Source organism: Vipera ursinii (genome assembly GCF_947247035.1).
Source record: "Vipera ursinii genome assembly, chromosome: 2".
Classification (NCBI taxonomy): Eukaryota; Metazoa; Chordata; class Lepidosauria; order Squamata; family Viperidae; genus Vipera; species Vipera ursinii.
In genome coordinates this window covers 12,935,248-12,959,872 of record NC_139513.1, presented here as the reverse complement: position 1 = coordinate 12,959,872, position 24,625 = coordinate 12,935,248, and the positions used below count along the sequence as shown (strand labels likewise).

General features: G+C 44.5%; 2 protein-coding genes and 1 long non-coding RNA gene across 5 annotated transcripts; all 3 read left to right on the top strand.

Moving 5' to 3' along the window:
* Positions 1–1,247: 1,247 nt before the first annotated feature.
* LOC310633331 (uncharacterized protein) lies at positions 1,248–8,774 on the top strand (the record flags this gene model as incomplete). Its single annotated transcript, XM_083351034.1, has 5 exons — positions 1,248–1,403; positions 1,654–1,771; positions 1,891–1,973; positions 2,666–2,792; positions 5,384–8,774. 5 exons carry the CDS (start codon positions 1,248–1,250, stop codon positions 6,676–6,678), a joined length of 1,779 nt encoding a protein of 592 aa, XP_083207160.1. The 3' UTR covers positions 6,679–8,774.
* Positions 8,775–9,067: 293 nt separating this feature from the next.
* On the top strand, positions 9,068–18,358 carry LOC310636476 (uncharacterized protein). 3 transcript variants are annotated; one of them, XM_083356352.1, is made up of 7 exons: positions 9,068–10,749; positions 11,455–11,561; positions 11,661–12,231; positions 12,469–12,586; positions 12,703–12,785; positions 13,395–13,521; positions 15,248–18,358. In XM_083356352.1, the coding sequence occupies exons 3-7, from the start codon at positions 11,830–11,832 to the stop codon at positions 16,966–16,968; spliced, it is 2,451 nt and encodes an 816-aa protein (XP_083212478.1). In that variant the 5' UTR covers positions 9,068–10,749; positions 11,455–11,561; positions 11,661–11,829; the 3' UTR covers positions 16,969–18,358. The 3 variants fall into 3 exon arrangements, with proteins under 3 accessions (XP_083212478.1, XP_083212479.1, XP_083212477.1); XM_083356351.1 differs by lacking the exon at positions 9,068–10,749 and adding an exon at positions 10,845–10,863; XM_083356353.1 differs by lacking the exon at positions 11,455–11,561 and having other exon boundaries at positions 9,068–10,921.
* Positions 18,359–23,450: 5,092 nt separating this feature from the next.
* On the top strand, positions 23,451–24,034 carry LOC310636545. Its single transcript, XR_014491740.1, has 2 exons — positions 23,451–23,594; positions 23,663–24,034. It is a non-coding gene; the product is annotated as an uncharacterized lncRNA (long non-coding RNA).
* The last annotated feature ends 591 nt before the right edge of the window (positions 24,035–24,625 follow it).

Below are 24,625 nucleotides of genomic sequence, written 5' to 3'. Positions count from 1 at the left end.
TGGAGATCAAAACCTGACTCCGGAGTTCAGTAAGTGGGGGGACGTTTCTTTCACGGGCTGGACCGCGCACGGAGACAAGGAAAACTTCATCAGGTTGGGAGGCGTGGAAAGGGGGGAGCCCGGGGTCCCATGTTCCCCTGCCCCACCTGTCCATGCAAGGGCAGGGAAGAAATCAAAGCTCCGGACGCGCTGCGTTGCCTCCTGGAAGAGAATCAGGATCGTCAGAAAGGTCGGAGCCATTCAGGATTAGGCTAAAAGTGGGGAACCTCTTTCCAGGAGATGCTTGAATGAAAACATCATGTTAAGGCATAGCTGGTTTATTGATTCTGGTATTATTCTGTTTGCATTGAATGGTAGTTTGTTGATTGTGATTTCTCAGGTAGCCATAGCAGTTTGGGCCAGGAGTTTAATGGGGTTCTGCTGGCTAAAGTTTTATGGGAAATTCAAATAGTGATTGATTTACCTATTAAATCAATTTAGAAAGCTACTCACCTCAATGGCTGATTGTCACCTGAGACAGTTATATGATTGGATTGTACAGAGGTTGCTTTTCACACTGCAAGCAGCCATCAAAATTATTTGAACAAATAAGTAGGAATAACAAATCAAAAACATATTTTAAATTTATAATGTTTAGTCCTTGATAGAAGTTGATCCACCAACTTACTACAGAATTTTTTCCACACACAGACAGGTCAACCTACCTACTAATATTTCCCCCTCTTCCCAGATATTATTCATAAGAATTTCTTATTTCGGTTTTTGTGTGTCCTCAGTTAAGTTGGTAACACTGTATTTCTGGGATATTTTTTTTTGTTTTCCATTTCAGAGATACAAGTTGGAAATCTTTCGTGGTTCCTTTGGAGTTCTAAGCATCTTGTGTGGGAAGAGGGGCTGAATGGCCTTTAGGAGATTTGGCCAGACCTCTTGTGATTCGGAAGACCTGTGCAGATCCATCAGTCCATTTTGGAGCTGGATTAGAGACCAGAGAGAAGATGGAGGGACAGTGCCCAGCAGATGCAGGAGCTGGAAAAGGCCCTCCAGCTGCTCAGTCTTGGAGCTGTGGGAAGAATGGGGCAATTCCTGGGCAGAAGAGCCAAGAAGAGGAAGCCAACAGTTCAGACATCCAATGCTGTCACTTCAGAAATGTGCAGTTCCAGGAGGGGAGGGGTCCCCGAGATGTTTGCAGTCAGCTTCACCATCTTTGCTGTCAGTGGCTGCAGCCAGAAATACACACAAAGGCCCAGATGCTGGACCTGGTGCTCCTGGAGCAGTTCCTGGCTTTCCTTCCCCCAGACATGGGAAAATGGGTGCGGGAGTGTGGAGCAGAGACCAGTTCCCAGGCGGTGGCCCTGGCCGAAGGCTTCTTGCTGAGTCAGAAGGAAGAAAAACTTGAATTGCAGGTGTGAGAATGTAGCCTCTAAAGAGAATCACTCTGTATTTGCCAATTCTTTTCTGGCAGAATTTTCTGGGATTATCAACTCCTAAGGCCATTTGTTCTATTCCTCCAGAGGATGTATTGGGGGCAATTCTTTCGTTCCGTTTTGGTCTTTTGGCAATGGACATTATGGTCTGCTAGTTTGAAGGTGCAATATGATAATTCATTTCTATCTCTGTGCTCTTCCTTTGTTTCTCGTATTACATCATATCCAGAAATCCTTGGAAGCTGTAACTGAGTATCCCAAGGCAGGGAAAGATTCATTCAGATCTTCTCATGAGCTACTGTTCCAGGAAAGCTTCCAGAAAGGTCGAAGTCAGGGTACCACGCTAGGTAACAAATGCTTTTTCTGTGTGATGTGAAATTTCAACATTTAGCTGGTTCTTTGCTGCACTTCATTGCAATTTCTCTCTTTAACAAATGTGCATCCACCATTTTTCTATGCCTCACAGAGAGTAGAAAGGTGTCCTTGGAATTTTTAGAGTCACCTCCTCTTTGTGGTGGAGCTGAAGGATTGGCTGAACCACTACTTCAGGTAAGGAGGAGAAAATTCAGAAAAGGTCCATGAATCTTGGATGGATTTCATTTTGTTCTAGAGTTCAGTGTAATAAATTGCTGCTTCTAAGCAATATGAATTTGATATGAAGTCATTGAACATTCACACTTATTTTATTTATTTATTTATTTATTTATTTATTTTTATTTAATTCCATTTATATCCCGCCCTTCTCCGAAGACTCAGGGCGGCTTACAAGCTTAGCAGTAGCCTTCATTCTATGTATATGCCTGCTTATTAGGGCTTTCATACACCCCCCAAGCGGCATTATTACAAAGTCAGCTTAATTGCCCCCAACAATCTGGGTCCTCATTTTACCTACCTCGGAAGGATGGAAGGCTGAGTCAACTACCCTCTCCCTTCTGAGGAGATGCTTTGCAAGACACTTTTTCTGCCCCCAACCCCCACCCCTTCACTCTCAGATTTCATTGACCAGAGAATTGTGAGCATTGGGGCTCTTCCTTCTATCTCCCAGGGTCATTTTCACATAACATTATAAAGAAATATACTGCTTTTTCCCTTTTGAAAAGGATCTTTGGGACAATCCTGACCTGATTGAGAATCTCCCTAGACATATATTATTACAAGCTCTTCCCTTGTAGTTAGTGGAAGAAAACTATCAAATTATTCTGGGATTATCTGTTAATAAGGACATTTCTTTTCTTCTTCAGGATGTTGTATCTTTTGAGGAAGTGGCCGTGTTTTTTTCCACGGAGGAGTGGTCTCAGCTGGATCCTGCCCAAAAAGCACTCCACGGAGAAGTCATGCTGGAGAATTCCAGGAATCTGGCTTCTCTGGGTAAGAATCCCTATCTGTGCTCAGAAAGGTAGAGAGGTCATTGGGTGGGGGGCTTAGGTGATATTTCTAGTAACAAACATTGCTTATTTATATCCTGTCTTTATTGTTTGTAAATAATAAAGGCAGCGGACAATCCCAATATTCCTTGCTCCTGCTGTTTTCCCCACAACAACAACCTTGTGACCTGGGTTGAGCTGAGGGAGAGTGCCCCAAAGTTACCCAGCCAGCATTCATGCCTAAGGCAGAACTAGTACTCCCAGTCACCCAGTCTCTAGCCTGGCCAAACTGACTTTATGGAAGAAGGAAATTTATTGGAATTAAAACTGAAAACCTGCCTAGCCTCCCTTTTTAATGGAAATGATTTTTTTAAAATGCTTTCTGCTCATAAAATACAAAATAGTAATTTCCAGGCCACGGAAGATATTTGCAAAAATCTGAGGGACAAGCTGCACATAGGGATGGTGTGGTCTCTGTTGATCAAGGTTCTGTCTACCAGGGTTTGGTATTCACTCGTGGTCATTGACTCCCCAATGCGCGTGAGCTGCTATAACCAAGGATGGATGAGCCCTGAGAGGGATGTTTACTTCTCAGAGACGTCTTCACTTGTTTACCGAGTTTGCCATCAGGCTACGTTGAGGGTGGGGAGCTATTGCCATCCAGAAATTCCCCTTGGCTTTGAAAGATTCTGCTCTGCAGAGAAATGGATATGAGAATTTCATTGAAGTTTGGGAGCTGGTGGGTATGTTTCTTACCCAGCACGATACAGCGTCCAATGCACTTCAGGAGTTTGTGACACCATGCAATAGTCCCAGGTCAAAGATACAGGGTTGTCTCTTACATTTGTTGTGATATAGTCCAATTGTGATATAGGAGGATCAGTAGTGATCCATTTGGAAAGATCCACTTGGTCTTTGCTAAAATCTTAGTTTGGAATCTTCATGTTTGCCAACAAAAGAGCCCCTCCTCAAGAAACCTGCCCTGGACCCGGCTATTTTGAACAACTATCGTCTGGTCTCCAAACTTCGCTTTCTTGCGAAGGTTGTTGAGAGCGTGGTGGCTCATCAGCTCCCTCTTTTCCTGGAGGAAGCTGATTATCTGGACCCGTACCAATCGGGCTTTAGGCCCGGGTACAGCACGGAGATGGCATTGGTCGCACTGGTGAATGATCTCTGGCGGGCTCAAGACAGGGGTTGTTCCTCTGTCCTAGTCCTATTCGACCTCTTAGCGGCTTTCGATACCATTGACCATGGTATCTTACTGTGGCGTCTCAGGGGATTGGGAGTGAGGGGCACTGTTCTCCAGTGGTTCTCCTCCTACCTCCTGGGATGTTCGCAGTCGGTGCTGGCAGGAGGGCAGAGGTCGGCCTCAAGGCCTCTCGTTTGTGGAGTTCCTCAGGGGTCGGTCCTCTCGCCTCTCCTGTTCAACATCTATATGAAGCCGCTGGGTGAGATCATTCGTGGTTTTGGAGTGGGGTATCATCAGTGTGCTGATGATACCCAGCTTTTCATCTCTACCCCAAACCACCCCAGTGATGCCCTTGATGTGATGTCCCGTTGCCTAGAGGCAGTTCGGGTCTGGATGGGGAGGAACAGGCTTCGGCTCAATCCCGACAAGACTGAGTGGTTGTACATTCTGGCATCTCGGGAAATTCAGTCCATTCCATCTTTAACCATGGGGGGTGAGGTGTTACCCCCCGTAGATAGGTCTCGCAACTTGGGTGTCCTCCTGGACTCACAGCTCAGTTTGGAAGATCATGTAGGAGCTGTGACCATGGGGGCTTTTGCCCAGGTTCGCCTGGTGCGCCAGTTGCGACCCTATCTGGACCGGGATGCCCTGCGTACAGTCACTCATGCGCTCGTGACCTCTCGTATAGACTACTGCAATGCTCTGTACATGGGGCTTCCCTTGAGGACCACTCGGAGGCTTCAGCTGGTGCAGAATGCGGCCGCGCGAGTTGTGATGGGGGTCTCCCGATACTCCCATGTAACACCTCTTCTCCGTGAGCTGCATTGGCTTCCAGTTGCCCTCTGGGTGAGATTCAAGGTGCTGGTGATTACCTAGAAAGTCCTAAATGGCATGGGTCCGGATTACTTATGGGAGCACCTGCTGCCGGTGTCAACTTCCCTTCGCCCAGTGCGCTCCCACAGAGAGGGCCTCCGCAGGGTGCCGTCGGTTAGAGAGTATCAGCTGGCGGCCCCCAGGGGGAGAGCATTCTCTGTGGGCACGCCAGGCCTTTGGAATCAATTACTGATTGAGCTCCGGATGGCTCCCGACCTTTGCTCTTTCCGCCAGGATCTGGAAAACTACTTATTTGAACAGGCCGGCCTGGTCTAAGGGTTTGGGGTATTTTTAATTTTTAATTATTTATTGTTAGGGCTTAATTAATTTAATCTTATTTTAACTTTTGTATGTAGTGCTTTTATTGCCCTGTACACCCCTGAGTCCTTCGGGAGAAGGGCAGTATAGAAATTCAATTAAATAAATAAAAATAAAATGATAAAATATATTGATGATTTCTTGACTAAATTTCAGAAGAAAAGATTTGCTTGTTCTCCTATTCTTGCTACAGTTTTCATTTTTCTTTTTTCAAGGCTTTCATGGGCAAGAGAATAAGAATTGCAAGGAAGAATGCCAAGCGATCCAATCAAAAGAGATAAAAGGGAAGTTTGCAGATCAGATGCACCCAAAGAGTGATGAAACAAAGAAATCACGAAGTGGAATGAAAAAAGTCATTCCTCGGGTCAGTTGCCTTCCTAGCCATACAAGCATTGATATGGGAGAAGAACAATATAAATGCAGGGAGTGTGGAAAGAGCTTTAATAAATCCGATCATCTCATTTTGCACAGAAGGACACATACAGAAGAGAAACCATTTACCTGCAGGGAATGTGGGAAGACCTTCTGTAATAATCACTCTCTCACAAGTCATGAAAGAAATCACAAAGGAGAAAGACCTTACAGATGCACGGAGTGTGGAAAGACCTTTACTCGTAGGAGTAATCTTAATTGTCACAAGAGAATGCACACAGGAGAGAAACCGTATCAGTGCATGGAGTGTGGAAAGTCCTTCTGTTATTCTCAATCTCTTATAATCCATCAAAGGAATCACAAAGGAGAAAGACCTTACAAATGCACGGAGTGTGGAAAGACCTTTACTTGTAGGAATAATCTTAATTCTCACAACAGAATCCACACAGGAGAGAAGCCATATCAATGCATGGAGTGTGGGAAGATCTTTAGTTACAGCAGTCATCTTAATTCCCATAAGAGGATCCACACAGGAGAGAAGCCGTATCAATGCATGGAGTGTGGAAAGGGCTTTAGGTGGAATTCTGCTCTTACCTCCCACAAAAAAATCCACACAGGGGAGAAACCATATCAATGCATGGAGTGTGGAAAGAGCTTTACTTGTACCAGTAGTCTTAATTCCCACAAGAGGATCCACACAGCAGAGAAGCCGTATCAATGCATGGAGTGTGGAAAGAGCTTTACCTGTACCAGTAGTCTTAATTCTCACAAGAGGATCCATACAGCAGAGAAGCCGTATCAATGCATGGAGTGTGGAAAGACCTTTATTTTTTCCAGTCATCTTAATTCCCATAAGAGGATCCACACAGGAGAGAAGCCATATCAATGCACAGTGTGTGGAAAGGAATTTAGGTGGAATTCTGCTCTTGCCTCCCACAAAAGAATCCACACACGGGAGAAACCATATCAATACATGGAGTGTGGAAAGAGCTTTACTCATAGCAGTCATCTTAATTCTCACAAGAGGATCCACACAGGAGAGAAGCCATATAAATATGTGCAATGTGGAGAAGGCTTTAGAAAGACTTGTAATCTCAATTCCCATAAAAGGATCCATACGGAGGAAAAAATCACGTGAGTGCATGGTGTGTGGAAAGAGCTTTGCAAGGAGTAATGCTCTCACTTGCTATAGAAGGATCCACACACAGGAGCAACCATATCAATAATGCAAGTGTGGGAAGAGCTTCAATAGAAATACAGGTAGTCCTTGGTTTATGACTGCAACCGAGCTCACAATTCCCATTGCTAAGTGAGACAGTTAAGTTTGTTTTGATCCATTTTATGACTTTTCTTGCCATGTTTGTTAAGTGAATCATTGCAATTAAGTTAGTAACACTGTTGCTAAGCTGGCTATCCCATTGATTTTGCTTGTCAGGAGGTCACAAAAGGTGATCACATGACCTCAGGACACTGCAACCATCATAAATATGAGTCAGTTCCAAGCATCTGAAGTGTTGACCATGGGGATGCTGCAACGGCCGTAAATGTGAAAAATGGTCTGATATCACTTTTTTCAGTGATGCTGTAACGTTCAACAATCACTAAATGAATTCCTGTAAATTGAGGACTACATATAGTTATCTAAAATCCCATGCAAGGACCATTTGAGTCCAAATAAATATTAGACTTTCTTAGATATGCATGCATAATTTACCTTTCTGGTGCAAACCAGAACGAGGTGAAACCAGGCTTAATAGCAGTAACTGTGAGAGGGATCTTGGATCTTGGATCTTAGTGGACAATCAATTAAATATGAGGTAAGCGAGACAGTTGTTAAGTGTGTTTTGATCCATTTTATGACTTTTCTTGCCCCATTTGTTAAGTGAATCATTGCAGTTAAGTTAGTAACAGTGTTGCTAAGCTGGCTAAGCTGATTTTGCTTGTCAGAAGGTAAAAAAAACCCAATGCAATCCTAAATTGCATTAACAGGGAATCAAGATCACTTGAGGTACTAAGACGACAACCTAGAATACTGCATCCAATTTTGGTCTCCACGCTAAAAAAAAGATGTTGAGACGAAAGAGTGCACAGAAGAGCAACAAAAATGATTGGGGGACTGGGGGCTAAAACATATGAAGAACGGTTAGGAACTGGGCATGGCTAGTCTAGTGAAGGGAAGGACCAGGGGAGACAGGATAGCAGTCTTCCGATACTTGAGGGGCTGTCACAGACAGAAGGAAGTCATTTTCCAAAGCACCTGAAGGCCAGACAAGGAATAATGGATGGAAATTGATCAAGGAGAGATTCAACCTAGAAATGAGAAATTTTCTGACAGAGAACAATCAACCAATGGAACAGCTTGCCTTCAGATGTTGTGAGGGATTCATCACTGAAAGCTTTCAGGAAGAGATTGGACTGTCATCAGTCAGAAATGGTGTAGGGTCTCCTGCTTGGGGACGGGGTTGGACTAGATGACCTACAATGTCCTTCCCAGCTCTGTTATTCTATTCTATCCTATTCTATTCTAATCCTGCTTGTGGTTTTTGCTAAGTCCAAACAGTCAAAGCACTCCTCTTATTTCAAATATTCCAAAATATCAAACAATTATCACATTCTTCAGCCATATTTTAGGTGAAAAAAACAACCTTTATTAGAGTTTATTTGACACCACTTGCTGTTGCCTCAGTATTTCTATTCTGGTATTGGGCCAAATATCTGGACCCAGCCCTTTTTCTGGCTGTTCTACCTTTCACGTCTCTGCTTGTCTTTGGAAGGCTCCATTAAGATGCCTGATCCAGAATGTTGGCTGTTCCTTGCAAAATCTTGGTGTTTGTGAGCAAATCCCTTCCTTTAGCAGCTAAAATTTGTTTTCATACACAGAACTTGAGTCAGAGCTGATTCAGCCGCTATCATCAGTTTGTCACAGGTTCTTTTTAAACCATACCCAGTTTGATTGATGTGAGCTCAAAAGATCCATTAAAAGTATGAATTCTAGACAATTTTAAGTTTTCCTGCTCCGATAAGGGTTGTGGAGATGTTTTATTTTGAAAAAATATTCAAGGTACAAAAGTAAAACATAAACAAAATGTACGTTATTGCTATGTTCTCTCATATATTTAGTATATTTATACTATACAATATTCTCTATAATATACTTTTGCAACATTATATGCTATAGTCCATCTATGCTATATTATACTTTTTCCACTGCTAGTATATTATTAAATATTACTATTATAGAATTCTTTATTGGCCAAGTGTGATTGGACGCACAAGGAATTTGTCTCCATGGCATAAGCTCTCAGTGTACATACAAGCGTTGTACCCTGTAGTAGTATACAATATTTTTACTCTTACAAATCCTGGTCTTTCTTTAATTCCTCTCTGTGGTTTTTTCTGTTGTTTTTCTTTATTAATGGACAGTGAGTAAAGCGCTGGGACCTTCCCAACATTTATCTTGGCTTATGCGATGTTACATTTTATGACTGCTTCACTTAGTGATAGGAGTTCTGATCCAGATTCCATTCCTTAACCAATGATTTACCTGCATAAGTGGTCCTCAACCTATGATCACAATTGAGCATAGAATTTATGTGGCTAAGTAAGAAATGTGTTAAGTGAGGTTTGCCCCATTTTACAACTCTTCTTACCACTTGTTAAGTGAATCATTGGGATTGTTTAATTAGTAACCTGGTTGTTAAGTGAATCTGGCTTCCCCATTGACTGTTCGTCAGAAGGTTGCAAAAAGTAATCACATGACCCTGGATCACATGCAACTGTCAACAGTGTGATTCATTTGTCAAGCATCTGAATGTATAGCACGTCACCAGAGGGATGGTTCAACAGTAAATGTAAAAAATGGTCATAATTCACTTTTTTCAGTGCGGTTGTAAATCTGAATGCTCACTAGACGTATTGTTGTAAGCTGAGGACCACCTGTATTGGAATTCAGCATAATTCAAGCACAAGCCATAGAACAAAGTCACATATATATGTGTGAAAAGAGTTTCAGGATGATGAATTCCTCTCAGAAATGAAACCAGAATGATAAGCCATGAAATCCATGTTTAAATATGTTGAAGCATTACAGCCATGATGCTGCAGTGGTTACTTCTGCTGACTCCCAGCAGTTTGATTCTCACTTTCCATTCTTCTGAGGCCAGTAAAATGAGGAACCAAATTGTGGGGGGCAATAGGCTGACTCTGTAAACCGTTTAAAGAGTACAGTAAAGCACTGTGAAGTGGTATATAGGTTTAAATGGTATTGTGATTTTGCCTTTCTTTGATAATAAGGAAATGTCTAAAGCCAATTTAAATAATTTGGATTTATTTAAAGTTAATTGGATTCTATTTCCATTTAAATACAATTAATTTTGGATTTAAATAAAATTAAGTTACTGGTATGGTTATTCATAAGACTTTTTAAAATTCAAGTGTATTAAAGACTGAGAAAAATTTGCTGAAAAGGACCAGGCTATTGGCAAGAGAGAGATGCTCATTCTTTTTCAATTGCTTCTTAAGTCTGTTTCCCCATTTCTTTATTTCATTAATTTAGATAAGTCTCTCTGTTGTTCTTGCACTGTCACCTCCAAGTGCAAACTAATGTTTTCAAACCATTGAAGTTTTCAGCTCTTTTGGCTAGAAGAAAATTGGTATTTTCTTTAGTGCAGTTGCCTTACATTGCCTTCAGAATTCCTCCTCATATTTCCGGAGCTGTATTCCCTATTGAATACTGAAATGAAGCCATTTTCCTTTTTCCCCTCATGGCATTTCAACTTTACATGTACTCAAGGTTTGCCTTCCTGCATTTTGTAATTCCACCTTTTTTCCAGTCACCTATGAGACACCATTCATTTCTTCATCGTGGACCCTTGTTTTGAGGTAAAATTTCTAAAACCTCTATGATTTGTGCTTTCTCTCCATTTTGAAACTTGTTTGCAGACAGGCAATGTTAGAGGGACCCTTTCTTTCTATTCCAATGCCCATCATCCCAGGTCCGCATGGAACATGCTGATCTCCCCTATTGCCTTCCAGCGTCTATCTAGCGTTGCGTGCAGGATCCACCAGGGGGCTATCTGGGTTGCCGTTACAAAGCCCTCACTTGTCCCCGCTTCAGGAGAGAACTGAGCATGCGCTCTTCCGGCAGGTCGAGAGACATGCTCGGTGCATTTTCCAGAAGAGGCTGATAGTGCTTCCGCCCTTCCTACAGGTACGATTCTACGCTCTGTCTCTCTCCCGCTGCGAGCCTTAGGCTAAGCCTTCATAGGAGTCCAAAGGGCTGCAAGGGAGCTTTGCATGCATCAAAACCTGACTCCGGAGTTCAGTAAGTAGGAGGGCGTTTCTTTTACGGTCTGGACAGCGCATGGAGACAACTTCATCAGGTTCGGAGGCGTGGAAATGGGGGAGCCCGGGGTCCCATTTTCCCCTACCGCCCCTGTCCACGCACTGGCCAGGGAGGAAATAAATCAAAGCTCCGGACGCGATGCGTTGCCTCTGGGAAGAAAATCAGGATCGCCAGAAAGGTCGGAGCCATTCAGGATTAGGCTAAAAGTGGGGAACCTCTTTCCAGGATATGCTTGAATAAAAACATCATGTTAAGCTGGTTTATTGATTTGGGTATTCGGTTTGCATTGAATGGTGGTTTGTTGATTGTGATTTCTCAGGTAGCCATAGCAGTTTTGGCCAGGACTTTAATAAGGTTTTGCTGGCTAAAGTTATACTGGAAGTTCAAATATGATTTACCTATTAAATCGATTTAGAAAGCCACTCATCTCAATGGTGATTTGTGACCTGAGACATTTATGATCTGGATTGTACAGAGATTGCTTTTCATGCTACAAGTAGCCATCAAAATTATTTGAATAAATAAGTAGGAATAAGAAATCAAAAACATATTTTAAATTTATGTATCCAGATTGTTTAGTCCTTGAAAGAAGTTGATCCAGAAGGTTACTACTGATTTTTTTCCACACAAAAATATGACACTAACTACAAAGATTTTGCCTCTCTTCCCAGATATTGGTGGGTTCATAAGAATTTCTTATTTCAGTTTTTGTGTGTGCTCAGTTGTTAAGTTGGTCATCCTATATTTCTGCAATTTTCTTTTGTTTTCCATTTCAGATATATAAGTTGGAAATCTTTCCTGATTGCTCTTGAATCTTAAATATCTTGTATGGAAAGAGGGCTAACCCCAATTGACCTTAGCAGATTTTGTCAGACATCTTCTGATTAGGAAGATCTGTGCAGATCCATCAGTCTGTTTTGGAGCTGATTAGAGACCAGAGAGAAGATGGAGGGACAACTCCCACCTGGAAAAAGCACTGCAGCTGCTCAGTCTTGGAGCTGTGGGAAGAATGGGGCAAGTCCTGGGCAGAAGAGCCAAGAAGAGGAAGCCAACAGTTCAGAGGTCCAGTGCTGTCACTTCAGAAAACTGCAGTTCCAGGAGGGGAGGGGACCCCGAGATGTTTGCAGTCAGCTTCACCATCTTTGCTGTCAGTGGCTGCAGCCAGAAATACACACAAAGGCCCAGATGCTGGACCTGGTGCTCCTGGAGCAGTTCCTGTCTGTCCTTCCCCCAGAGATCGGAAAATGGGTGCGGGAGTGTGGAGCAGAGACCAGTTCCCAGGCGGTGGCCCTGGCTGAAGGATTCTTGCTGAACGTGGATGTGGAAAAGATGCAAGAAGAATTCCAGGTGTGAGAATATAGTCTTAACAGGTCTAAAGAGGATCTCTCTGAATCTTTTATGTCAGAGTTTTCTGGAATTATTAATTCCTAAAGCAAGTTGTTCTATTCTTCCAGAGGAAGTATTTGGAGCAATTCTTCCACTCTGTTTCGGGTTTCAACAATGACATTGGTGTCTACTAGTTTGAAGATGCAGTATGATAATTCATTTCTATCTCTGTGCTCTTCCTTTGTTTCTCCTGTCCAGAAAACCTTGGAAGCTACGACTGAGTATCCCAAAGGAGGGAAAGATTCATCCAAACCCTCTCAAGAGCTGCTGTTCAGGGAGAACTTCCAGAAAGGTCAAAGTCAGGACATCACGCCAGGTAACAGAAGGTCTTTCTGTTTGACGTGACATTTCAACATTTAGCTGATTCTTTAGCTGCACATCATTACGATCTCTTTAACAAATCTGCTTCTGCCATTTTTCTCTCTCTTACAGAGAGCAGAAAGCTGTCCTTGGAATTTTTAGATTCACCTCCTCGTTGCGGTGGAGCTGAAGGTTTGATTGAACCACTACTTCAGGTAAGGAGGAGAAACATTGGAAAAGGCTATGAATTATTGATGGATTTTATTTTATTCTAGAGTTCAATGTATAAAATTGTTTCTAAGCAATACAAATTTGACATCAGGTCATTGAATATTCATGCTCAGATTAGTCTATCCTCTCTCTTCTGAGGGGATCTTTTGTCATATGCTTTCTCCTCCTGCTTTGCCATCAGATTTCATGGACCCGACAGTTGTGAGCATTGGGGCTGTTCCTTCCATCTCCCAGGGTCATTCTCATATACCATTACAAAAAAAAAATCCTTGAAAAGCATCTTTGGTACAACTGTGATCTGGTGATTGAGAATCTCCATAGATATATATAATATTAAGTGGATATAAGACCCAACTGCCAATTGACCAAGAAAACTATTTTAGTTGGCTATGCTGAAAGACATTCCAAATACCACCAACTAGATCCAATGTGTTTCAGCTATGTCATCAGCCAAAAGCGGTGAAATCTCACTCTGAATTCTGCAGAAGATGCCCATTTTGTTCACTGGATCTCTTCCCTTGTAGTTAGTGGAAGAAAACTATCAAATTATTCTGGGATTATGTGTTAATAAGGACACTTCTTTTCTTCTTCAGGATGTTGTGTCTTTTGAGGAAGTGGCTGTGCATTTTTCCAAGGAGGAATGGTCTCAGCTGAATCCTGCCCAAAAAGCACTTCACGGAGAAGTCATGCTGGAGAATTCCAGGAATCTGGATTCTCTGGGTAAGAATTTATTTATTTATTTATTTTATTTTATTGGATTTGTATACCACCCTATTCCCGTAGGACTCAGGGCGGTTTACAGGGCAGTTAAAACCATGAAATACAAAAAATTAAAATCAATTAAAACAAATTCAAGCCCCAAGAGTAAATCTAAAACCCAGTTAAATTAACAACCCCACAGTCTGGACCAAACAGATCAAAGAGCCAAGTTTTCAGGTCCCGGCGAAATGAGCGAAGGTCGGGGGCAGTCCTAGGTTCCGTGGGTAGTTGGTTCCATAGGGCAGGCGCACCCACAGAGAACGCCCTTCCCCTGGGAATAACCCACCGGCATTCATTTACCGGCAGTACCCTGAGAAGGCCCTCCCTGTGGGGGCGCACAGTACGATGGGAAGGTGATGCCGGCAGCAGGTGTTCCCTAGATAGTCCGGACCCAAGCCATTTAGGGCTTTATAGGTCATTACCAGCACCTTGAATCTCACCCGGCCTGCAAACGGAAGCCAATGTAGCTCACGGAGAAGAGGTGTTACACAGGAGTATCAGGAAGCTCCCATCAAAACTCGCGTGACTGAATTCTGCACCAGTTGAAGCCTTCGGGTGGTCCTCAAGGGCAGCCCCATGTAGAGGGCATTGCAGTAGTCTAACCGGGAGGTCACGAGCGCATGAGTGACTGTACGTAGAGCATCTCGGTCCAGATAGTGATGCAACTGGCGCACCAGGCAAATCTGGGCAAAAGCCCCCCTGCTCACGGCTCCTATATGATTTTCCAAACTGAGCTGTGAATCCAGGAGGACGCCCAAGTTGCGAGCCCTATCAACGGGGGGTAAAACCTCATCCCTATCTGTGCTCGGAAACAGAGAGGTCAGGGGGTGGGAGGACCTGGATGATATTTCTGATAAAAAACATCATTTATTGATATTCTGACTTTATTTTTTCTAAATAATAAAGCTAGCGCACGAACCCCAATATTACTTGCTCCTGCTGTTTTCCCTACAACCTTATGACATGGGCTGAGCTGAGGGAGACTGGCCCAAAGTCACCCAGCCATCATTCATGCCTATGGCAGAACTAGTAGTCACACTCACCCAGTTTCTAGCCTGGTGCCTTAACCGTTTGACCAATCTGACTTTATGGAAGAAGGAAATTTATTGCATGAAAAATTGAAAAACTGCCTAGCCTTCTTTTTTACATAAAGGATTTTTTTTTAAAAAAATGCTTTCTGCTCATAAAATACATTCATTTCCATATCATAGAAGATACTAGCCAGAATCTGAGGGACAGGCTGCATGCAGGGATGGTGTGGCCTCTCTTGAGCAAGGTCCTACCCACTAGGGGTTCAGTATTGACTCCTGAGCCTGGTCATTTGCTCCCCGTTGGGCGTGAGCTGCTATAAGCAGCACTGGATGAGCCCTGAGAGGGATGTTCCCTTCCAAGAGATGTGCCCACTTGCGTACAGAGTTTAACATTAGCCTAAGTTGAGGGTAGGGAGCTACTGCCATCCAGGAATTCCCCTTTGGCTTTCAGAGATTCTGCTTTCCAGACAAGAGATGAGATTTTCATTGAAGTTCAGGCCCAGGTGGATGTGTTGCTAACCGAGCATGATACAGTATTCGGTGCCCTTAGGGAGTATGTGGAAATATGGAATGGTCCCAGGTCAAAGATTAGATCAGGAAGAAAAGGTTTGATTTTTCTCCTATTCTTGCTACAGTTTCCATTTTTCTTTTTCAAGGCTTTAATGGGCAAGAAAATAAGAATTGCAAGGAAGAATGCCAAATGATCCATTCAAAAGAGGGGAAAGGAAAGTTTTCAGATCAGATACAGCCAAAGAGTGGTGAATCAAAGAAATCACAAAGTGGAATGAAAAACGGCTTTCCGAGGGTCAGTTGGCTTCCTAACGATAGAAGCATTGATATGGGAGAAGAATCATATAACTCCAGGGAGAGTGGAAAGACCTATAATTATTACTCCCTTAGAAGTCATGAAAGAAATCACAAAGGAGAAAGACCTTATAAATGCATGGAGTGTGGAAAGACCTTTACTTGTAGCACTAGGCTCAATTCCCATAAAAGGATCCACACTGGAAAGAAGCCATATCAATGCCTAGAATGTGGAAAGACCTTTACTGATTGCAGTAGTTTCAATTACCATAAAAGGATCCACACTGGAGAGAAGCCATATCAGTGCCTGGAATGTGGAAAGACCTTTACCTGTAGCAGTCATCTCAATTCCCATAAGAGGATCCACACTGGAGAGAAGCCTTATCAATGCATAGAATGTGGAAAGACCTTTACTTGTAGCAGTCATCTCAATTCCCATAAGAGGATCCACACTGGAGAGAAGCCATATCAATGCCTGGAATGTGGAAAGACCTTTACTTTTAGTACTAGCCTCAATTCCCACAAGAGGATCCACACTGGAGAGAAGCCATATCAATGCCTGGAATGTGGAAAGACCTTTACTTTTCGCACTAGCCTCAATACCCATAAGAGGATCCACACAGGAGAGAAGCCATATCAATGCCTGGAATGTGGTAAGACTTTTACTTGTATCACTAGGCTCAATTCCCATAAGAGGATCCACACTGGAGAGAAGCCATATCAATGCCTGAAATGTGGAAAGACCTTCACTGATTGCAGTAGTCTCAATTACCATAAGAGGGTCCACACTGGAGAGAAGCCATATCAATGCCTGGAATGTGGAAAGACTTTTACTTGTAGCAGTAGTCTCAATTACCATAAAAGGATCCACACTGGAGAGAAGCCATATCAATGCCTGGAATGTGGAAAGACCTTTATTTGTAGCAGTAGTCTCAATTCCCATAAGAGGATCCACACTGGAGAGAAGCCATATCAGTGCCTGGAATGTGGAAAGACCTTTACTTATACCAGTAGTCTCAACTCCCATAAGAGAATCCACACTGGAGAGAAGCCTTATCAATGCATAGAATGTGGAAAGACCTTTACTTGTAGCAGTCGTCTCAATTCCCATAAGAGGATCCACACTAGAGAGAAGCCATATCAATGCCTGGAATGTGGAAAGACCTTTACTTGTACCAGTAATCTCAACTCCCATAAGAGAATCCACACTGGAGAGAAGCCATATAAATGCCTGGAATGTGGAAAGACCTTTACTTGTACCAGTAATCTCAACTACCATAAGAGAATCCACACTGGAGAGAAGCCATATCAATGCCTGGAATGTGGAAAGACCTTTACTTGTACTAGTAGTCTCAACTCCCATAAAAGAATCCACACTGGAGAGAAGCCATATCAATGCCTGGAATGTGGAAAGACCTTTTCTTGGAGCAGTCATCTCAATTCCCATAAGAGGATCCACACTAGAGAGAAGCCATATCAATGCCTGGAATGTGGAAAGACCTTTACTTGTAGCATTAGCCTCAATTTCCATAAGAGGATCCACACTGGAGAGAAGCCATATCAATGCCTGTAATGTGGAAAGACTTTTTACTTGTAGCACTAGGCTCAATTCCCATAAGAGGATCCACACTGGAGAGAAGCTATATCAATGCCTGGAATGTGGAAAGACCTTCTCTTATAATTACTCTCTTACAATCCATCATAGGATTCCCAAAGGAAAAAGACCTTATAAATGCATGGAGTGTGGTAAGAGCTTTACTCGTACCGATCATCTTAATTCCCATAAGATGATCCACACGGGAGAGAAGTCATATCATTGTATGAACTGTGGAAAGACCTTTACTTATAGCAGTAGTCTTAATTCCCACAAGGCAGTCCACATAAGAGAGATGCCATATAAATGTGTGGAATGTGGGAAAGGTTTTAGGTGGAATTGTGCTCTTATATCACACAAAAGAACCCACACAGGAGAGAAGCCCTATCAATGCATGGATTGTGGGAAGAGCTTTTCCTGGAGTTCCACTCTTTCTTGGCATAGAAGGATTCATACACAGGAGAAACTATATCAATAAAGGAAGTGTGAGAAGAGCTTTGAAAGGAAAATTTTAAAACTTCACAGGTTTCCTTTTTTGTATACAAAATGGATTTCTTTCACAATGCTTTCTGCTGATAAAATACAAAATAATCATTTCCATGCCACAGAGGATATTAACAGGAATCTGAGGGGAGAGTTGCATACAGGAATGGTATGGCCTCTCTCCTTCCCCCTCAAGAATAGGCCTCTTACGGCAGCCTCGGTAAAATGTTCTCTGATAGTTTTTTTTTTATTCTCTGATTCACTTTGTGTTTCATATTCAAGAGACTAACTGTTAAACATCAAGCAATATTTTTTTAACGGGCAGTTTTCTGTGGCTATTCCCCACGCACATACATCTTTATAAGTGCAGAGGAGATTGTCATCAAGGAAGTGGCAGCTGTCTCTAAACAATGGAAAAACAAAAACAAAAGGAGGAGACAGCAGCGAAGAAGGGGTAAGTGAGCGGAGATTTTGAATAAACTAAGGAAAAATGGAATAAAAACCTCTTCCTTCACTCTTTTGCTAATAAGATTGATGTAAGACTTCATTTAAACATATCCAACTCATTTTTACTACTCAGCCGCCCTCGGCTTTTCTGAAACCTGGCTAAATAAACCAATTGATGATATTAGCTTGCATTTCCCAGGATTTCAGATACAGAGGGTAGACAGAATTACAGAAACCTCCAGTAAAAAGGGAAGGGCGTCTCTGTTTTAATAACTACAACCAATGGTATAAAAATGTGACCACACTAATGAAATCCTGTTGTGTGAACTTAGAGACATTAATTATCAATTGTAAACCATTTTATTCTCCATGAGAGTTTTCGTCATTCGTTCTATTTGCAATGTATATTCCTCCAAAGCTTGAATAAACAATGCATTACAAACTCTGACTGACTTGATTATGTGGGCTGAAGACAGATACACAGATTGGCTCCACATTGCGTTACATTTCAAGAGTGCTAACTATGGTTCAGTGGGTTCGGATGCTGAGCTAGTTGATCAAAAGGTCGGCAGTTTGGTGGGTCGAATCCCGAGTGCCGCATAACAGAGTGAACGCCTGTTACTCATCCTAGCTTCTGCCAACCTAGCAGTTCAAAAGCACGTAAAAATGCAAGTAGAAAAATAGGGATCACTACGGTGGGAAGGTAACAGCGTTCCGTGCGCCATTGGTGTCTAGTCTTGATGGCCACATGACCACGGAGATGTCCTCAGACAAGCGCTGCCTGTTCGGCTTTGAAACGGAGATGAGCACTGGCCCCTAGAGTTGGAAATGACTAGCATGCATATGCCGGGGAACCTTTACCTTTTACTAACTTAATCCAAGACCTACCAAGATATTTTCAGCCTGTCAATTGTCTTATTCCCCCCTTCCGATAGCAACATGTTCTGTAAGGGAATAAAGTCCCTTATAAGAAGGGGGTACTGAAGAAGTGCAAACCTTGAGCGCTAAAGGGCAATTTCCTTGCACGGTCCAAAAAAGGCATATAAGCTTGCTGATCTTTGTCTATGCCTCTTTGGGCATAATCCCCCATTGCCTCAAGGACCCCCCAAATCAATTGATCTTCCTGGAGGCTATACATTAGGCATATTAGCCAAAGAGCATTGTATTTAATGAAGATTTCAGCGTTCAAATCCCAACAGATTTTAAGCTTAGAAAAGTTCCTTACCACACTTTCAAGAGTGCTGAGGGCACATTCCTTATTCTTACTCATCTTCATTTTATATTTCCCCTGTACTGAGCCCATGTATTTAGGTCAATTAAATCCCTCGTGCAGCCTGTTGGGCCACAAGAGATCCACTGAACTCCCTGTTGTGATTCAGGGTCAGCCTGTGGGTTCGGCAGTTGGGTCGGACAATTCAGAGGAGGAGGAGGAGGAGGGGTTTGGAGAGCCTGCAGAGGATAGTTCTGAGGCATTGCAGAGCTCTCAGCCAGGACTCTCCCATCTGGTTACTACTCAGACCCAGCTGTGTGAGCCTGACAGCGTGGATGAAGATGACCCACAGCTGGCCCTGTTCAAGGACACCCAACGCAGGAGGCAGTAAATCAGGAGTAAACAGAGGAAGGCAATGGGGCACCTCGGAAGGAGGCAAAGGGAAGCCACGCCTTGAACTGTTTAAAAGGGGAATATGTGGAGGGCTGGTTGCTGAAGGCAACCATTTGAGCAGCTTGTTTTTGTGGTTCGTATTTTGTTTTCCTCAGTTTGCTCTGTTTTGGATCTGTTTTGTGTAAATAAATTTGGCGGGCTCACTTCCAGCCTTTTGCCTTTGGTAAAGGGGTTGTCCCTGACTTTTCTGCAGGGCCGGTAGTAGGTTGGAACAGAACAGTGTGCCTTCAGCCTCCCACCCCTTATTATTATTATGGAGCAGCTACATGCTGAGAATGCCCAGCTCACCCAGCAACTCGCTTTGTTGGCAGCTCAGGTGGCTCAACTGCAAGCTCAGGTCCATGCTGCACCCCCACCATCACCACCACCCAGGAGAAAATGCCAAGTTGCGATGCCGGACATATTTAATGGCAATCCAGAACTGTTTCCTGCTTTCCTGGGACAATGCCAGCTCTTTATCAGCGTGAGAGCAGCTGATTTCCCCACTGACCGGGATAAGGTGGGCTTTGTGTTAAGCCTTCTTTCTGGTGATGCAGCTCATTGGGGCACACCTCTGCTGGCTCAACCTAGTCCATTGTTGGACAACTTTGTGGGGTTTTGTGATCATATGCGTCTGATGTATGAGGACCCTATAAAGATGCAGACCGCTAATCGACGTTTGAAAGCTCTGAGGCAGGGTCAACAGGGCTATATCAGCGATTTTCGGCTGCTTAGCCAGGATTCTGCCTGGAATGAGGCTGCGCTTGTGGATGCCTTCCCGGATGGATTGTCGGAGATGTTGGATGAGCTGGCCCATGTGGATATTCCCTCAGACCTCAATGGGCTGATCCATCTATGCCTGCAGATCGACACACGGTTGCAGCAGCGAAGGAGTCGCCGTGCCACCCCACAGACCCCTGCAGCCCCTGTTGTGTGTGAGACCCCAGTTCAAAGGGAGGAGCCAATGGAGCTGGGTGCCGTCAGATCTCGTCTATCGGTGACTGAAATAAACAGATGACGATAGGGGGGGTTGTTTTTACTGTGGGGACCCTGGGCATTTGGCTGCTTTTTGCCCAAAGAAGTGACAAGGGGCATCAGTGACTGAGTCTGCCCCGAGACAGTCCCCTACTTTTCTGTTGCGAAACGCCCCGAGCCTGATCTAGACGGTGTGATAGGTCGGGCGTCCCACAACAACACTGAGCTATGTCTTTTCGATGCTGCCTGTGGACCTCCACGGCATCTGATATTGGAGGCACGTCTGATCCTTCCTGGCAAGCCAAAGGGGATTCCAGTCCATGCCTTAATTGATTCTGGGGCCACCACAAATTTTATGGACTCAGCCTTTGTGGCCAAATGGGCTGTTCCCCAGTGCCCGGTGGACCCATCCATGTTAGTGGAGACTATAGATGGTTGAGTGCTCCTGTTTGGGCCAATTACGGCCGCCACACAACCATTATATATGGCCATCAGTTCCCATGTGGAGGCCATCCAGTTCTGTATCACCTCAGATGTGCATTTCCCCGTGGTCTTCGGACTGGGGTGGCTCCGGGCGCATGACCCACAGATCTATTGGTCACAGAACTTGGTCACCTTCCTAAGCTTGCAGTGCATGGACCACACCCGCCATATCTGTGCCGGTCAGGTGGAGGGTTTCCCAGGGGTTTCCTAGCCTCCCGAACTGTCCGACTTTGCTGATGTGTTCAGCGAGACAGAGGCGGATCAATTACCCCCACACAGGCCCTATGACTGCCCCATTGATTTAGTCCCTGATGTGCCTCTCCCAGTGGGGCGTTTTTACTCCATGTCAGACTTTCTGGAGAAGAATTTGGCTTGCGGTTTCATCTGGCCCTCGTCCTCGCCAGTGTCTGCACCCGTGCTCTTCGTTAAAAAGAAGTCCTGCGAATTGCGGCTTTGCTGCGATTATAGGAAACTCAACGCCATCATGGTGTGCAATCGTTACCCGCTACCCCTCATCCCCAAACTCTTGGACTGACTCCGGGAGGCTAAGATCTTCACAAAACTGGACCTGCGTGGAGCTTACAACCTTGTCAGGGTTCGGTCGGGTGATGAGTGGAAGATGGTGTTTGGTACTCGTTACGGACACTTTGAGTACATGGTGATGCCGTTTGGCCTGACCAACACCCCCGTGTTTCAGCATTTCATGAACGATATTTTCTGAGATTTGCTAGATCTGTTTGTCCTGATCTACTTGGACGACATCCTGATCTACTCCCCGTCACGAGAGGTGCACCATCAGCATCTCCGTCAGGTCCTGCAGCGACTCCGAGAACATTGGCTGTTTGCCAGATTGGAGAAGTGCCAGTTCTACCGGGTGACCATCGATTTCCTGGGTCACCGCATTTCTCCTGAGGGCATCGCCATGGAGCCGAGTAAGGTTGAGTCTTTGCAGAGTTGGCAACCCCGTCGTGTGAAGGATGTTCAGCAACTTCTTGGGTTCGCCAACTATTAAAGAGCTTTCATCCCTGGGTTTGCTGCCTTGACAGCCCCCCTCACCCGGCTCCTTCAGAAGAAGACTCGGTTTCAGTGGAACGTTCCAGAACAATGGGCTTTCCAGACTTTGAAGGAAGCCTTCATGAAGGAGCCCAACTTGAAGCATCCTGACCCGCAACGGGGCGTTTGTCGTGGAGGCGGACGCCTCTGACATTGCCATTGGGGCGGTGTTACTCCAGGCAACGACGCCCAGCAGTACCCTCTTCCCTTGCTCGTACCATTCACATAAACTGAATCCTTCGGAGCGCAATTATACAATCTGGGAGAAGGAGCTGCTGGCCATCAAAGTGGCATTCGAGGCCTGGAGGCATCATCTGGAGGGAGCACGGCATCAAATCGAGGTCCAGATGGACCATAAGAATTTGGAAAGCCTGCAGACTGCTTGTAATTTGAACCAACGCCAAATCCGGTGGTCTCTTTTCTTTGCGAGGTTCAACTTCCGAGTTAAGTACATACCTAGCGGGCACAATCATAGTGTGGATGCTCTGTCCAGGAAGCCTGAATATTCCCGAGTGGGAGACAAGCTTCTGCGCAGTGATCCCTGTTGAGTCTTTTGCTGCGGTGCGGGAGCCGGTTGATATACGGGCTTGGTGTTGTGATTCAGGGTTAGTCTGTGGGTTCAGCAGTTCGGTCAGACGATTCAGAGGAGAAGGAGGAGGGGTTTGGAGAGCCTGCAGAGGATAGTTCTGAGGCATTGCAGAGCTCTCAGCCAGGCCCCTCCCATCTGGTTACTACTCAGACCCAGCTGTGTCAGCCTGACAGCGTGGATGAAGATGACCCACAGCTGGCCCTGTTCAAGGACACCCAACGCAGGAGGCAGTAAATCAGGAGTAAACAGAGGAAGGCAATGGGGCACCTCGGAAGGAGGCAAAGGGAAGCCACGCCTTGAACTGTTTAAAAGGGGAATATGTGGAGGGCTGGTTGCTGAAGGCAACCGTTTGAGCAGCTTCTGTTTTTGTGGTTCGTATTTTGTTTTGCTCAGTTTGCTCTGTTTTGGGTCTGTTTTGTGTAAATAAATTTGGCGGGCTCACTTCCAGCCTTTTGCCTTTTGTAAAGGGGTTGTCCCTGACTTTTCTGCAGGGCCGGTAGTAGGCTGGAACAGAACACTCCCTTGCAATGTGAACATTCCTGGGAAGTGACACAATGGCCTAGCAAGGAGCCGTGGGTGGCTGAGATCAATTTCACACATAGGCCTGGACAACAGAAGGAAGCATATTGGGAATAGGAATAGGAATAGGAATAGGAATAGAATAGAATAGAATAGAATAGAATAGAATAGAATAGAATAGAATAGAATAGAATAGAATAGAATAGAATAGAATAGAATAGAATAGAATAGAATAGAATAGAATACTTGGTTATTCCAACAAGTGTTGGAATAACCATGATCTCTGTTCCTATACATGTAGCTGGCTAGTACTTTTCTGGCTAATACTTTTCTACCATGGAAAGTCTTCAGTGAACCATGTGCAAGGAAGTAAGCCATAAACCCAGAGAGGCCATTTGGCTACAGCCAGATAAGGTCGGTGAACCATGTGCAAGGAAGTAAGCCATAAACCCAGAGAGGCCATTTGGCTGCAGCCAGATAAGGTCAGTGAACCATGTGCAAGGAAGTAAGCCATAAACCCAGAAAACAAAGGAACCTAGGAGAGGCCATTTGGCTGCAGCCAGATAAGGGCATGGTCACAGTATTCCTCCACACCATTGGCTATTCAATTTAAGGTAAATTCTGACGTCTCCTGCAAATGATTGGTCATTACTGCATTTGTATCTACCTCTAACACCTATGTCCTTTGAGGATAGTTCAGAAGAACACACGTGTAACCATGATTGGTCTATTTGAATAACAATAAAATGTGATTGGTTGCTTTTGCTATAAATAAACAAGGTCCACTGCTCCTCGTGGTTGAGTGTCCAGCATCCAGGGTGCATCCCAGGAGCAGCGGGGCCCTTTCCCCGAGAGATCTCTGTGTCTTTCTTTCATGGGCGCTAACCCTGGGCAGGAGCAGCCTCTGCCCAGCTTCACCAGCAGCATCCCAGCAACAGCAGCTTCCCTGCATCCCCGCAAATGGTGACCCCGACGTGATTCTGTGGAATACGTCTTCAGCCATCCATACTCATTCGCCCGACGGTGGCCGCGACTCATCCTCGTCCGTTGCTAGACGCAGGAATTTTCGTGAGTATGGGTGGAAAATTCTCTCAACAGCAGACAGCGTATCTGCAGGAGTTGAGGGAATTAATTGATAATGCCAAAGCCTCCATTTCTAAACCCCCTCCTCCCCCTTTCCCTCCTCCTCCTTCCTCAGATCTCCCTCCGGAGAAGCTTCCTCCTACCTCTTCTCTTTGCCCTGCTGTGCCTGTCTCTCCCTCTGACAAAGAGGAAAAAGCCTCTGAGCTTGTTGCCATTACCATTTCTAAACCTCCTCCCTTCCCCCCTCCTCCTTCTTCAAATCTCCCTCCTCCACCTCCCAGCCCCACTCAAGGGGCACCTTTTGTTCACTCTATGCTTGCAGCTCATGCCTTCGAGATATTAGATCCAGAGGATTTAGAAGC

What these genes read in the sequence shown, in the direction of transcription:
- LOC310636476 (XM_083356352.1), top strand. Translation starts at nt 11,830, where the DNA reads ATGGAGGGACAACTCCCACCTGGAAAAAGCACTGCAGCTGCTCAGTCT. An exon ending in AGATGCAAGAAGAATTCCAG is followed by an intron (nt 12,232 to 12,468) that starts GTGTGAGAATAT and finishes TCTCCTGTCCAG; the next exon opens with AAAACCTTGGAAGCTACGAC. An exon ending in CAGGAATCTGGATTCTCTGG is followed by an intron (nt 13,522 to 15,247) that starts GTAAGAATTTAT and finishes TTCTTTTTCAAG; the next exon opens with GCTTTAATGGGCAAGAAAAT.